This window comes from Bombina bombina, chromosome 11 (genome assembly GCF_027579735.1).
Source record: "Bombina bombina isolate aBomBom1 chromosome 11, aBomBom1.pri, whole genome shotgun sequence".
NCBI lineage: Eukaryota > Metazoa > Chordata > Amphibia > Anura > Bombinatoridae > Bombina > Bombina bombina.
This window is the reverse complement of record NC_069509.1, coordinates 18,084,734-18,099,977: the sequence shown is the minus strand read 5'-3', so window position 1 is coordinate 18,099,977 and position 15,244 is coordinate 18,084,734. Positions and strand designations below refer to the sequence as shown.

Genomic DNA, 15,244 nt, shown 5'->3' with positions numbered 1-15,244 from the left:
TGCGTGGCATTGCCCCAAAGAAATCAGCTCTTTTACCTGTAAAAAAAAATACAAACAACCCCCCCAACAGTAAAACCCACCACCCACACAACCAACCCCCCCAAATAAAATCCTATCTAAAAAACCTAAGCTCCCCATTGCCCTGAAAAAGGCATTTGGATGGGCATTGCCCTTAAAACGGCATTTAGCTCTTTTACTGCCCAAAGACCCTAATCAAAAAATAAAACCCATCCATCCTCATCCAAGCGGCAGAAGTCCTCATCGAAGCCGGCAGAAGTCTTCAAGCGGGCCGAAGTCTTCATCCAAGAAGTGGTCCTCCAGGCGGGAAGAAGTCTTCTTCCAGACGGCATCTTCTATCTTCATCCTTCCGAAGCGGCTCCATCTTCAAGACATCCAGCGCAGAGCATCCTCTTCTTCCGACGGCTACAGACGAATGAAGGTTCCTTTAAGGGACGTCATCCATGATGGCATCCCTTGAATTCCGATTAGCTGATAGAATTCTTTCAGCCAATCGGAATTAAAGTTGAAAACATCATATTGGCTGATGCAATCAGTCAATAGGATTGAGCTTCAATCCTATTGACTGATCCAATCAACCAATGGGATTGAGCTCGCATTCTATTGGCTGATTGGAACAGCCAATAGAATGCAAGCTCAATCCTATTGGCTGATTGGATCAGTCAAAAGGATTGAAGCTCAATCCTATTGGCTGATTGTATCAGCCAATAGGATTTTTTCAACTTTAATTCCGATTGGCTGATAGAATTCTATCAGCCAATCGGCATTCAAGGGGCGCAATCTTGGATGACGTCCCTTAAAGGAACCTTCATTCGTCTGTAGCCGTCGGGAGAAGAGGATGCTCCGCACCGGATGTCTTGAAGATGGAGCCGCTCCACGTTGGAGGGATGAAGATAGAAGATGCCGTCTGGAAGAAGACTTCTGCCCTCCTGGAGGACCACTTCTTGCCGCTTGGATGAAGACTTCGGCCTGCTTGGATGAAGACTTCTGCCGGCTTTGATGAAGACTTCTGCCGCTTGGATGAGGATGGATGTCGGGTCTTCAAAAACTGTAAGTGGATCTTCGGGAGTTAGTATTAGGATTTTTTAAGGGTTTATTGGGTGGGTTTTATTTTTAGATTAGGGTATTTGGGCAGTAAAAGAGCTAAATGACCTTTTAAGGGCAATGCCCATCCAAATGCCCTTTACAGGGCAATGGGGAGCTTAGGTTTTTTAGATAGGATTTTATTTGGGGGGGTTGGTTGTGTGGGTGGTGGGTTTTACTGTTGGGGGGTTGTTTGTATTTTTTTTTTTACAGGTAAAAGAGCTGATTTCTTTGGGGCAATGCCCAGCAAAAGGCCCTTTTAAGGGACATTGGCAGTTTAGTTTAGGTTAGGGTTTTCTTTTATTTTGGGGGGGGGCTTTTTTATTTTGATAGGGCTATTAGATTAGGTGTAATTAGTTTAAATATTTGATCATTTCTTTTTTATTTTCTGTAATTTAGTGTTTATTTTTTTGTTATTTAGAATTGATTATTTTTTTTAAATTTAGATAATTGTATTTAATTAATGTAATTGAGTTAATTTTATTGTAATGTTAGGTCTTAGTGTAACTCAGGTTAGGTTTTATTTTACAGGTAAATGTGTATTTATTTTAGCTAGGTAAGTAGTAAATAGTTAATAACTATTTACTAATTAATCTACCTAGTTAAAATAAATACAAACTTACCTGTAAAATAAAAATAACACCTAAGATAGCTACAATGTAACTATTAGTTATATTGTAGCTAGCTTAGGTTTATTTTACAGGTAAGTATTTAGTCTTAAATAGGTATTATTTAGGTATTAATTGTAATTTTTATTTAGATTAATTTTAATTATATTAAAGTTAGTGGGTGTTAGGGTTATGTTAGGGTTAGGGTTAGACTTAGAGTTAGGTGTAGGGGTTAATAACTGTAGTATAGTGGCGGCGGTGACGTTGGGGGCGGCAGATTAGGGGTTAATAATATTTAACTAGTGTTTGCGATGTGGAATTGTGGTGGTTTAGGGGTTAATATGTTTTTTATAGTGGCGGCGACGTCCGGAGCGGCAGATTAGGGGTTAATAATTTTATTTTAGTGTTTGCTATGCAGAAGGGCCTCAGTTTAGGGGTTAATAGGTAGTTTATGGTGTTAGTGTACTTTTTAGCACTTTAGTTATGAGTTTTATGTTACGGCTTTGTAACATAAAAACCATAACTACTAACTTTCAGTTTACGTTATGGATCTTGGCGGTATAGGCTGTACCGCTCACTTTTTGGCCGGATAGGCAAACTCCTAATACCGGCGCCATTGAAAAAGGACTTTTTGAAAGCTGCGGTAGTTACATTGCGTGACGGCAATAAAAAAGTGTGCGGTACAGCTATACCTGCAAGACTAGTAATAGCAGCGGTAGTGAAAAAGAGCCATAACGCTGTTTTTTCACTCATAACGCACAACTCGTAATCTAGCCGATAATCTATTATTGTCATGAAATTCCAATTATCCTAGCTTGAGAAGGTATAATCTAGATTTTATTAAAGACACAGAGACGAGTATTTTGCATACTTTCTTTTACTCCTCAGAATGCAGCACTTTAAAGAAATAACAAAGCATCATCAATTACAAAGATATTAAAACAGAACAGATAATAAAGAATAACAATAAGTAGCTACGGTGTGAGCTAGCTTATAACTCCAGGAAAAAAGTGACCAATCAGAATAGGAGTAGTGCCCATAAACTGACCAATATACAGCCAACCCTTCTCTTTCTTGTCTGATGCTCACGATGGATGAATTTGAGAGAACAATAAAAAGTCCAAACAATCCCAAACAGCATAACACAAAACATGTGAAGAAAAAACTGAAGATCTGGTTGGAAAACATCTTGGAAATGAAGAACTTTCTTGAAGAATGAAACTTTGTCCATGGTCTACTGGAAGGAAGACAATTTTATTACAAGACCAGAGACTCCTATTTTTCAAGTTTAAAGCAATTAAGAAAATAAATTAAACGATACTGAGCAGAAACTTGCGCTGTTCGCAGACGACCTCACTGTCTTTCTCACAGAGCCCCTGGACTCCCTTCCCCAACTGATGTCGCTGCTGAAGCTATTTGGTGAAATCTCCTATTACAAGATCAATGTAGGTAAAACGGAGGCATACTCCGTCAAAATTCTGCCGGATGAGCAAGGAGCTATTCAGCATCTATATTTTTTCAAATGGTCTACTAGAGGAGTGCACCACCTAGGTGTCTTTCTCTCCCATACAAAATCTATAACTATCAAAGAGAACTATGAGGTCCTTCTGGCTGAAATTAACTCTGAACTTAATTCCAGGAGATACAGAGAAATATCTTGGATGGGAAGGGTAGCTGCCCTCAAGATGATGATTCTCCCCAAACTTACCTATTTATTTCGCTGCATCCCTATTTTTCCGATCCCAGCAACCCTAATTCATAAATTTCAAGCACTATTTAACTCTTATGCCTGGCATAACAAAAGACCTTGCATAGCCGCACACATACTTCAAACCCCAAATGAGAGAGGAGGTATAGGCCTTCCTAACGTAAAGGCATACTACGAGGCAGCAATGATATCCCATGTAACGGCATGGGGGAGTGACCTCCCTCCAACTAGATGGAGAGACCTGGAGCAGGCCTCGCTGCCAGCATATGTCGCTTTAGAGTACCTGCTCTGGCTCCCCCCACATTGGCAATCTAAAATCCACATTGCCAACGGTATAATCAAGGGATGTCAGGGAACCTGGTTCGAATTGCGACACAATAAGCTTATTGCCCCTCACCCATACACTCTATAAGGGGATTGCTACAGGGACTACCTGACACTCACCTCAACACATGGGCCCAGACAGACATTGTCTCCCTGAAGGACTTTTACCGTAACAATCAATTAAGACCTCACTCAGATATGCTGACTCTACCGATGCTGACCCCCAGATTTCAATTTGATTTACTGAGACTGAGATCTTTAATGAAGTCCTGGGGCTTCTTAGAGGATAGATTGTGAGACCCTACCCCCTGGGAAACAAGATGGGAAACAAACCTCCAAATATATAAACCCCTCTCCATGCACTATAAATGCTTAATTGAGGAACTGATCCCCTCTAAAAGGGTACACATGGAGGCTTGGGAGAGGGACCTACAACTGACATACACACCAGGACTGGAATGGCGCGATTAGTCTCACAAAAAAAACAACTCACTGTGTTACCTTCTACGAATTGTATTTCAAAATCATCACAAGATGGCACCTGGTGCCAGCAAAATTGCAGAAAATCTTCCCTGAACACTCCCCTATGTGTTGGAGGGAATGCGGAGAACTGGGAACCCCCCTCCATGTTTGGTGGACGTGCCCAAAACTGGAAAGCTAATGGTTCAAGGTTGAAAAGACCTGCAAAAACTTAGGCCTACTGGAAGCGCTAAATCCAGCCCTTGCAATATTACACTTAGGAATAGACAGACTTCCCAAAACCAAGCAGTGCTTACTCATATATATCCTCACCTCAACTAAATTGCTTATTGCAAGGAACTGGAAAAAAGACCAACCCCCCAGATTGCAGGGAGTAGTAGACTGTGTAAACTATATTAAAAACATGGAAAACTATGTCTTCAGAGAAAGAAGACAACTGAATGATTACTGTCTCATATGGGAACCTTGGGAATCCCTTTGGACCAGCAGAATAACATAATCTGACTGACCTATTAGACTAGGGTAGCAGCTTACAGGTGAGACTCCCTCTCCCCCGATCTTCTCCTATTGATTCTCAACCCAGATGATTTCCCTTATACACCCCTCAAACCCCCCCCCCCCCCCATTGAGCCAGGAGCAGAGGCAAACAGACAGTCTCACTTAGTTAATATCTATAAGCAGAGGGGAGATTTGCCTCCCCCCTACTAGAGTCCAACATTTTGAGTTGGCGAGAAGCCTTGGAAGACTGAATTGTTACTTTGATGGTCACACCTTTAATGTTTCCTATAGTGCAGTCAAATAAATAAGCAAGGAAGAAAACAAAAGGTGACCTATGTAAAAAATGAGGTGCTAAGAGAAGGGGTACATTCCATTCTATTTTCATAAAGTTTCTATGTTTCTGCATGCAACGCTATGTATCTGTAATGTAAAATCATTTTGAAATGCATAAGCTGTATTGTGCATTTATAACCTCAATAAAAATTATTTTACACAAAAAAAAAGAAAATAAATTAATCGAGGCATGTTGAATGTGTCTGAAATAAAACTGTTTAAAAATAGAATCTGAAGACCAATCTGAGGCATTCAGAATCTGTTGATTTGAAAAGGGAAAAAATTAAATTCACATCCCAGAAAAATTCATGTTTAGGGACTGGGGGTCGTTTTAATCTAATAGCCTTGAGCACCCTACAAACAAAAGGATGTTTACCTACAGAAAGGTTATTAATCAGATTATGTCTAGCAGAAATGGCAGAACGATGAACGTTAATGGATCTATAAGTTAGACCTGAATCAAAAAGATGTGACAGGTAGTTAATAATATCTGTCAAATCTGAAGAAAAGGGATCCAAGTCTCTCCGCAAGCACCAGCTAGTCCATTTAGACCAAGTGGCAAAGTAACATTTATGAGTACCTGGGGCCCAATACTCTTGCATGAGCGATTTAGCTCCATCCAAAAGACCTCGGAAAGTCCAGGGTCCCCTGAAATCGTTCATGCCACTAGATAGAGAGAGCCTTGGTTAACTAAATTGTGACAATTGCCTTCTGTATCTGTGAGAAGATGAGGAAGAAGAGGAAACAGAATTAGAATATTGATGGACATCTCCAATAGGGACTGATACCACGACTGAGTCAGACAAAAAGGGGTCACTATCGTTAAGGAAAGAAGATCCCTGCGAAGAGTTAAAATTGCCATTGAAAAAGGAGGGAACGCGTAGACTGCCTGAAGTGGTCATGGATGGAGAAAGGCATTTATGGCTGCTGCATCCGGATCTGGACGCCAGCTGAAATAAGGATGAATCTGAAAATTGGTCCTGGATGCGAAAAGATCCAGACAAAAGGGACCCCTTAGAGATTGAAGAGAGAGAAAAAGGCTCCGGTCTAATTTCCAGTCACTGACATCTGTCAAGTGTCGAGAGCCCCAATCAGCTGCTGAATTTGATTGTCCTAGAATATATTCTGCCTTGTCCAAGATATTCCTGTCCAAACAAAGATAAATAAACTCTTTGGTGATATTGGACAGATCCCTGGATTTGGTGCCTCCCAAATGATTGTGATACTGCACCACAGAAATATTGTCCATATGTAGAAGAATGGAAACTGGAGAGGAACATTTGGCAAAACTTTTGACTGCAAATGAGCCAGCCAATAATTCTAAACAATTGATATGAAAACGTTTCTCTTCCAGAGTCCATTTGCCACCAGTAATGTAGGAACTGTAACGATCTCCCCAGCCTGAACGACAAGCGTCGGATTCTATAATAAAATGTGGAGTCTTGCCGAAAATGGCTCTCCTATTTCAAGTTTCTAAATGGGAAAGCCACCAAGAAAGTTCTTCTTTGGCTTCTGGAGATAAAGAATTCAGATGAGAATAAGAAAAACCTTTCCTCAAATGAAGAATCTTTAATCTCTGAAGCTCGCGATAATGTAGAGGGGCAGGGAATATAGCCTGAATGGAGGATGATAGTAAACCTACTATTCTGGCTATAGTCCTGATAGGAACCTGAAATTTCCTTCTTGATATTCTTCACTTTGTCTGAAGGAAGACTCAAGGTATAAAGAGCATTATCTACTTGAAAACCCAAGAAAATTTGAGATTTGGTTGGAGAAAGTACAGATTTCTGCTTGTTCACAATAAAACCTAAGGACTCCAATAAGGTTGTTGTGGAAAAAAAATGATTCTGAAGGGAGAGAAAATTCTGGTCCATGATAAGAATGTCATCCAAATAAATTATAAGACGAACACCCCGAAGTCTTTACCAAGCCACCACAGGTTTGAGTAATTTGGTGAAAATCCAAGGGGCAGAGGACAGACCAAAGGGGAGGCAGGTGAAATTCCTAAATTGATCCTCCCAACGGAACATCAAAAACGTAAAAAAACATCAAAAACTTCCAATGTTCTTGGGCAATGGGCACAGTTAAATAAGCATCTGTGAGATCTAGACAAACTAAGCAATCGTTTTCTTTTAAAAATTCTCTCAACAGATGAATACCTTCCATTTTGAAATGGTGGTATGCAACTGAAGCATTTAGGTATTTTAGATTTATAACTGGTCTGAACTGATTGTTTTTCTTTTTTTACTAGAAATAGGTTGCTTAAATAAATTTTGTGAGGCTGAAGTACGGGGAGAATTGCTTGTTTGGAAAAAAAGTTTGAAATTTCATTTTGGACCAGAATTTTGTCTTCTTGGGAAAATTGAATGGGATGAGGAAACTTTAATTTAACTGGAAGGAAAATTAATTCTATGTGAATGCATGTTACTACCTGAAGAACCCAAGGATCTGCAGTAATTGAAGCCCAATTTTGAGCAAACAAAGCGATTCTGCCACCAATTCTGTCTGGGGAAGAAAGAACATGGGAAGGAAATAACATATTTTCCTGGAGCTTGTCTTGATCTTGCTCTGCCTCTGAAACTTCTTTGATTCCATGGTCGGGCTCATGATGGACAAAAGGAAGAGGTTGAAGGTTCTTGACAACTTCTTTGGAATTGGGATTGATATTGGGAATGATATTGGTTTTGATGGGATTGGAAATATTGAGACCTAGATAAGTATGGGTGACAGCCGGGAAAGCGGCCTCTGCCTCTCCCGGCTGTGTCAGAGAAATTCTGGTTAGGGTAAAAAATCTTCTTTAAGTGTTTAAATTGGAAAAGGTATTGACATATTGATTCAATTCCTTGAGATAAGAATCACCAAAAAGTAGACCATTATTATCAGAAGCAAGGTCGTTAGAGGAGAAATCTGATTTTTTTTATCTATTTTTCTTAAAATATTACGTCTTCTCCCCAAAGACATAGCTGTGTTAGTGTTTCCTACAAAGCAGAGAAGTCTTTGAACCCATTCTCGGACAATGTAGGGGTCCAAAAGGGCATTCTCTGCCACAGCTTGTTCTGACATCTCAAAAAGTTTTGTGATGGACCCCAGTGAATCCAGTAATTTATCCTGGCAGATCTTCCACGATCTGTCAATGCCTTTCTTTAACTTATAGCCTGGGGCACCAATAAATGTTTACATTTTGGGGTCTACTTCAGAAGTAATAGAAGCATTTTTGGGAAGTAATGGACAGGGACACTAGGCTCTCATTTTGTTATGCGTTTGCTTTTTAAGCGGTTTTCTGAGTTGGAAATCAATGCATTTGGCAATGTCAATAGATGGGTACCATTCTGCAGAGCGGGGATGATGTAATTCATCTGGATTAAACCTGGGGTTACCAAGGCAATCAGTTAATTCAATAATTCCTCATCTAAATCTTTAGATTTTTTTAGACATTTTTTTATGCTTTTTAGCAGAAGTGGAATAATCAGATTCATCAGAGTCATTATCAAAAGAATCTAAATTAATATCAGTATAATCATTTTCCTCAGAACTGTTGGACTCTGAGGAAGATTGAGCAACAGACTTAGCAAGAACTTTAGATTTAGATTTTAACAATACTTTAGACTCTCCCATTTGGTTACACTTGGGATGCAGGATTCTTTTAACAGCGGTTTTAGTTCCTTTGCTGTGAGGAAAAGATGTGTCAAAAGTAGTTGCCGAGACTTTGACACTAATTTTTTACTCGCTTTAACAGAAATAGAAGGATTTTTCCTATTTAAAGATTTTTTAGTTTCTTTAATACCAATTAATGAGGACATTTTATTAAAAAGATTGTTCATGGTAGAATCAATCATAGACTGCACCGTTTGAGCAGTCAAAGGTGCTGTACATTCTGTTGATTTAGTCATATTTACAAAAAATATATATATTTATTACACAATGAAGGTAAAATATATGAGAGAAAACCAAACAATCTTATAGTACTTATTATTATTAAACTAAACTAAAATACCAAAAATTTCTCTGACAGAATTTTTTTTATGAAAGATTGAGGAGAAAAAATGGTTTAAAATAATAAACCACAAGATGGAAATATAGGTTAAATAATCCCTAAATTATAAAAGTGTTTTTTAAAATTACTGAAATGAAATAGACCTGCAACGGCAACAAAATTACTAAACAGCAACTGGATTCTTGCGATGTCTATCTGGGCTACACTACTGCGTCAGAGCGAGTGGAAGGGAAAGAAGCAGAAGACGGCCCATAAAATGGCAGCGGGTGAAAGCGCGCAACGACACACAAGATGGAGAGAGGGTCAAACACAAAACTGTATAAATTAGAGAGAAATTATTTGCACTACGTATCTCAATGCTGAGAAGCAAAAGAAAGAGGAGGATTGACTGCATATTGGTCAGTTTATGGGCACTACTCTTATTCTGCTTGGTAACTTTTTTCCTGTAGTTATAAGCTAGCTCACACCTTAGCTACTTATTGTTATTCTTTATTATCTGTTCTGTTTTAATATCATTGTAATTGATTATGTTTTGTTATTTCTTTAAAGTGCAGCATTCTGAGTAGTAAAGAAAGTATGCAAAATATGAGTCTCTGGTCTTGTAATAAAATCACATTTCCTTAGCAAATACTGTTCTAGGCATGGTTTGGCATTACCATAAAATGAATATAATTATAATGTTTGTAAATAAGGTGTTTAATTTTAGGTGGCTTTGCTTTGGGTCACACAGTAGAAGCAAAGACAAAGGGTATATGGATGTGGTGTGTCCCTCACCCTACGAGAAAAGATCATATGCTGGTTTTGTTGGACACAGAAGGCCTTGCAGATGTGGGAAAGGTACATTAGACCAACATATGGCTATATTGTTAATTTTCTTCCAGTTTTGTCTTAAGTAACAATCACACAAATGTCTTCATAGGGGGACAAACGTAATGATGAACAGCTGTTCTCCCTGTCTGTTCTACTGAGCAGCGTGTTAGTCTATAACAGCACGGGGACCATAGACCAGGATGCAATGGACAAGCTGTAGTATCCTTTACATAGTGTTTGTGAATATGAGTTACTTAAGTGTCAGTGTATTTACTGTAGTGTGTATCAGTGTTTGTGTGTAGCTATCTGTGCACGTGCCTCAGTATGTATGTGTGTTTGTACATATGTCAGTGTAATTACTGTAGTGTGTATCAGTGTGTGTGTAATTATCTGTACACGTGCCTCAGTATGTGTGTGTGTTTGTACATACAGTATGTCAGTGTAATTACTGTTGAATGTATCAGTGTTTGTGTGTAGTTATCTGTACACGTGCCTCAGTATGTGTGTGTGTTTGTACATATGTCAGTGTAATTACTGTAGTGTGTATTAGTGTTTGTGTGTAGTTATCTGTACACGTGCCTCAGTATGTGTGTGTGAGTGGTTGTACATATGTCAGTGTAATTACTGTAGTGTGTATCAGTGTTTGTGTGTAGTTATCTGTACACGTGCCTCAGTATGTGTGTGTGTTTGTACATATGTCAGTGTAATTACTGTAGTGTGTATCAGTGTTTGTGTGTAGTTATCTGTACACGTGCCTCAGTATGTGTGTGTGTTTGTACATATGTCAGTGTAATTACTGTAGTGTGTATCAGTGTTTGTGTGTAGTTATCTGTACACGTGCCTCAGTATGTGTGTGTGTTTGTACATATGTCAATGTAATTACTGTAGTGTGTATCAGTGTTTGTGTGTAGTTATCTGTACACGTGCCTCAGTATGTGTGTATTTGTACATATGTCAGTGTAATTACTGTAGTGTGTATCAGTGTTTGTGTGTAGTTATCTGTACACGTGCATCAGTATGTGTGTGTGTGTTTGTACCTATGTCAGTGTAATTACTGTAGTGTGTATTAGTGTTTGTGTGTAGTTATCTGTACACGTGCCTCAGTATGTGTGTGTGTTTGTACATATGTCAGTGTAATAACTGTAGTGTGTATCAGTGTTTGTGCGTAGTTATCTGTACACGTGCCTCAGTATGTGTGTGTGTTTGTACATATGTCAGTGTAATTACTGTAGTGTGTATCAGTGTTTGTGTGTAGTTATCTGTACACGTGCCTCAGTATGTGTGTGTGTGTTTGTACATATGTCAGTGTAATTACTGTAGTGTGTATACGTGTTTTATTAACCCCTAAACCTAAGTCTAACCCTAACCCTAACACGCCCTAACTTAAATATAATTAAAATAAATCTAAATAAAATTACTACAATTAACTAAATAATTCCTATTTAAAACTAAATACTTACCTATAAAATAAACCATAAACTAGCTACAATATAACTAATAGTTACATTGTAGCTAGCTTAGGGTTTATTTTTTATTTTACAGGCATACTGTAGTGTGTATCAGTGTTTGTGTGTAGGTTATCTGTACACGTGCCTCAGTATTTGTGTATTTGAACATATTGTCAGTGTAATTACTGTAGTGTGTTTCAGTGTTATTGTGTTTAGTTATCTGTACACGTGCCTCAGTATGTGTGTGTGTGTTTGTACATATGTCAGTGTAATTACTGTAGTGTGTATCAGTGTTTGTGTGTAGTTATCTGTACACGTGCCTCAGTATTTGTGTATTTGTACATATGTCAGTGTAATTACTTTAGTGTATATCAGTGTTTGTGTGTAGTTATCTGTACACGTGCCTCAGTATTTGTGTATTTGTACATATGTCAGTGTAATTACTGTAGTGTGTATCAGTGTTTGTGTGTAGTTATCTGTACACGTGCCTCAGTATGTGTGTGTGAGTGGTTGTACATATGTCAGTGTAATTACTGTAGTGTGTATCAGTGTTTGTGTGTAGTTATCTGTACACGTGCCTCAGTATGTATGTGTGTTTGTACATATGTCAGTGTAATTACTGTAGTGTGTATTAGTGTTTGTGTAGTTATCTGTACACGTGCCTCAGTATGTGTGTGTGTTTGTACATATGTCAGTGTAATTACTGTAGTGTGTATCAGTGTTTGTGTGTAGTTATCTGTACACGTGCCTCAGTATGTGTGTGTGTGTGTTTGTACTTATGTCAGTGTAATTACTTTAGTGTATATCAGTGTTTGTGTGTAGTTATCTGTACACGTGCCTCAGTATGTGTGTGTGTTTGTACATATGTCAGTGTAATTACTGTAGTGTGTATCAGTGTTTGTGTGTAGTTATCTGTACACGTGCCTCAGTATGAGTGTGTGTTTGTACATATGTCAGTGTAATTACTGTAGTGTGTATCAGTGTTTGTGTGTAGTTATCTGTACACGTGCCTCAGTATGTGTGTGTGAGTGGTTGTACATATGTCAGTGTAATTACTGTAGTGTGTATCAGTGTTTGTGTGTAGTTATCTGTACACGTGCCTCAGTATTTGTGTATTTGTACATATGTCAGTGTAATTACTTTAGTGTGTATCAGTGTTTGTGTGTAGTTATCTGTACACGTGCCTCAGTATGTGTGTGTTTGTACTTATGTCAGTGTAATTACTTTAGTGTATATCAGTGTTTGTGTGTAGTTATCTGTACACGTGCCTCAGTATGTGTGTGTGTTTGTACATATGTCAGTCTAATTACTGTAGTGTGTATCAGTGTTTGTGTGTAGTTATATGTACACGTGCCTCAGTATGTGTGTGTGTTTGTACATATGTCAGTGTAATTACTGTAGTGTGTATCAGTGTTTGTGTGTAGTTATCTGTACACGTGCCTCAGTATGTGTGTGTGTTTGTACATATGTCAGTGTAATTACTGTAGTGTGTATCAGTGTTTGTGTGTAGTTATCTGTACACGTGCCTCAGTATGTATGTGTGTTTGTACATATGTCAGTGTAATTACTGTAGTGTGTATCAGTCTTTGTGTGTAGTTATCTGTACACGTGCCTCAGTATGAGTGTGTGTTTGTACAGATGTCAGTGTAATTACTTTAGTGTGTATCAGTGTTTGTGTGTAGTTATCTGTACACGTGCCTCAGTATGTGTTTTTGTACATATGTCAGTGTAATTACTTTAGTGTGTATCAGTGTTTGTGTGTAGTTATCTGTACACGTGCCTCAGTATGTGTGTGTGTTTGTACATATGTCAGTGTAATTACTTTAGTGTGTATCAGTGTTTGTGTGTAGTTATCTGTACAAGTGCCTCAGTATGTGTGTGTGTTTGTACTTATGTCAGTGTAATTACTGTAGTGTGTATCAGTGTTTGTGTGTAGTTATCTGTACACGTGCCTCAGTATGTGTGTGTGTTTGTATATGTCAGTGTAATTACTGTAGTGTGTATCAGTGTTATTGTGTGTAGTTATATGTACACGTGCCTCAGTATGTGTGTGTGTTTGTACATATGTCAGTGTAATTACTGTAGTGTGTATCAGTGTTTGTGTGTAGTTATCTGTACACGTGCCTCAGTATGTGTGTGTGTTTGTACTTATGTCAGTGTAATTACTTTAGTGTATATCAGTGTTTGTGTGTAGTTATCTGTACACGTGCCTCAGTATGTATGTGTGTTTGTACATATGTCAGTGTAATTACTGTAGTGTGTATCAGTGTTATTGTGTGTAGTTATATGTACACGTGCCTCAGTATGTGTGTTTGTACATATGTCAGTGTAATTACTGTTTAATGTATCAGTGTTTGTGTGTAGTTATCTGTACACGTGCCTCAGTATGTGTGTTTGTACATATGTCAGTGTAATTACTGTAGTGTGTATCAGTGTTATTGTGTGTAGTTATCTGTACACGTGCCTCAGTATGTGTGTGTGTTTGTACATATGTCAGTGTAATTACTGTAGTGTGTATCAGTGTTTGTGTGTAGTTATCTGTACACGTGCCTCAGTATGTGTGTTTGTACATATGTCAGTGTAATTACTGTAGTGTGTATCAGTGTTTGTGTGTAGTTATCTGTACATGTGCCTCAGTATGTGTGTTTGTACATATGTCAGTGTAATTACTGTAGTGTGTATCAGTGTTTGTGTGTAGTTATCTGTACACGTGCCTCAGTATGTATGTGTGTTTGTACATATGTCAATGTAATTACTGTAGTGTGTATCAGTGTTTGTGTGTAGTTATCTGTACACGTGCCTCAGTATGTGTGTTTGTACATATGTCAGTGTAATTACTGTAGTGTGTATCGGTGTTATTGTGTGTAGTTATCTGTACACGTGCCTCAGTATGTGTGTGTGTTTGTACATATGTCAATGTAATTACTGTAGTGTGTATCAGTGTTTGTGTGTAGTTATCTGTACACGTGCCTTAGTATGTGTGTGTGTTTGTACATATGTCAGTGTAATTACTGTAGTGTGTATCAGTGTTTGTGTGTAGTTATCTGTACACGTGCCTCAGTATGTGTGTGTGTTTGTACATATGTCAGTGTAATTACTGTAGTGTGTATCAGTGTTTGTGTGTAGTTATCTGTACACGTGCCTCAGTATGAGTGTGTGTTTGTACATATGTCAGTGTAATTACTGTAGTGTGTATCAGTGTTTGTGTGTAGTTATCTGTACACGTGCCTCAGTATGTGTGTGTGAGTGGTTGTACATATGTCAGTGTAATTACTGTAGTGTGTATCAGTGTTTGTGTGTAGTTATCTGTACACGTGCCTCAGTATTTGTGTATTTGTACATATGTCAGTGTAATTACTTTAGTGTGTATCAGTGTTTGTGTGTAGTTATCTGTACACGTGCCTCAGTATGTGTGTGTTTGTACTTATGTCAGTGTAATTACTTTAGTGTATATCAGTGTTTGTGTGTAGTTATCTGTACACGTGCCTCAGTATGTGTGTGTGTTTGTACATATGTCAGTCTAATTACTGTAGTGTGTATCAGTGTTTGTGTGTAGTTATATGTACACGTGCCTCAGTATGTGTGTGTGTTTGTACATATGTCAGTGTAATTACTGTAGTGTGTATCAGTGTTTGTGTGTAGTTATCTGTACACGTGCCTCAGTATGTGTGTGTGTTTGTACATATGTCAGTGTAATTACTGTAGTGTGTATCAGTGTTTGTGTGTAGTTATCTGTACACGTGCCTCAGTATGTATGTGTGTTTGTACATATGTCAGTGTAATTACTGTAGTGTGTATCAGTCTTTGTGTGTAGTTATCTGTACACGTGCCTCAGTATGAGTGTGTGTTTGTACAGATGTCAGTGTAATTACTTTAGTGTGTATCAGTGTTTGTGTGTAGTTATCTGTACACGTGCCTCAGTATGTGTTTTTGTACATAT

General features: G+C 38.3%; 1 protein-coding gene across 2 annotated transcripts in view; it reads left to right on the top strand.

Moving 5' to 3' along the window:
- LOC128642519 (guanylate-binding protein 3) overlaps window positions 1–15,244 on the top strand; it is a 73,726-nt gene that overhangs the window by 9,530 nt on the left and 48,952 nt on the right. For both annotated transcript variants that reach the window (XM_053695300.1, XM_053695301.1), the window contains 2 exons: window positions 9,753–9,883; window positions 9,966–10,075. In XM_053695300.1, the coding sequence (XP_053551275.1) occupies window positions 9,753–9,883; window positions 9,966–10,075 (241 nt within the window). The remainder of the gene's footprint in view (window positions 1–9,752; window positions 9,884–9,965; window positions 10,076–15,244) is intronic.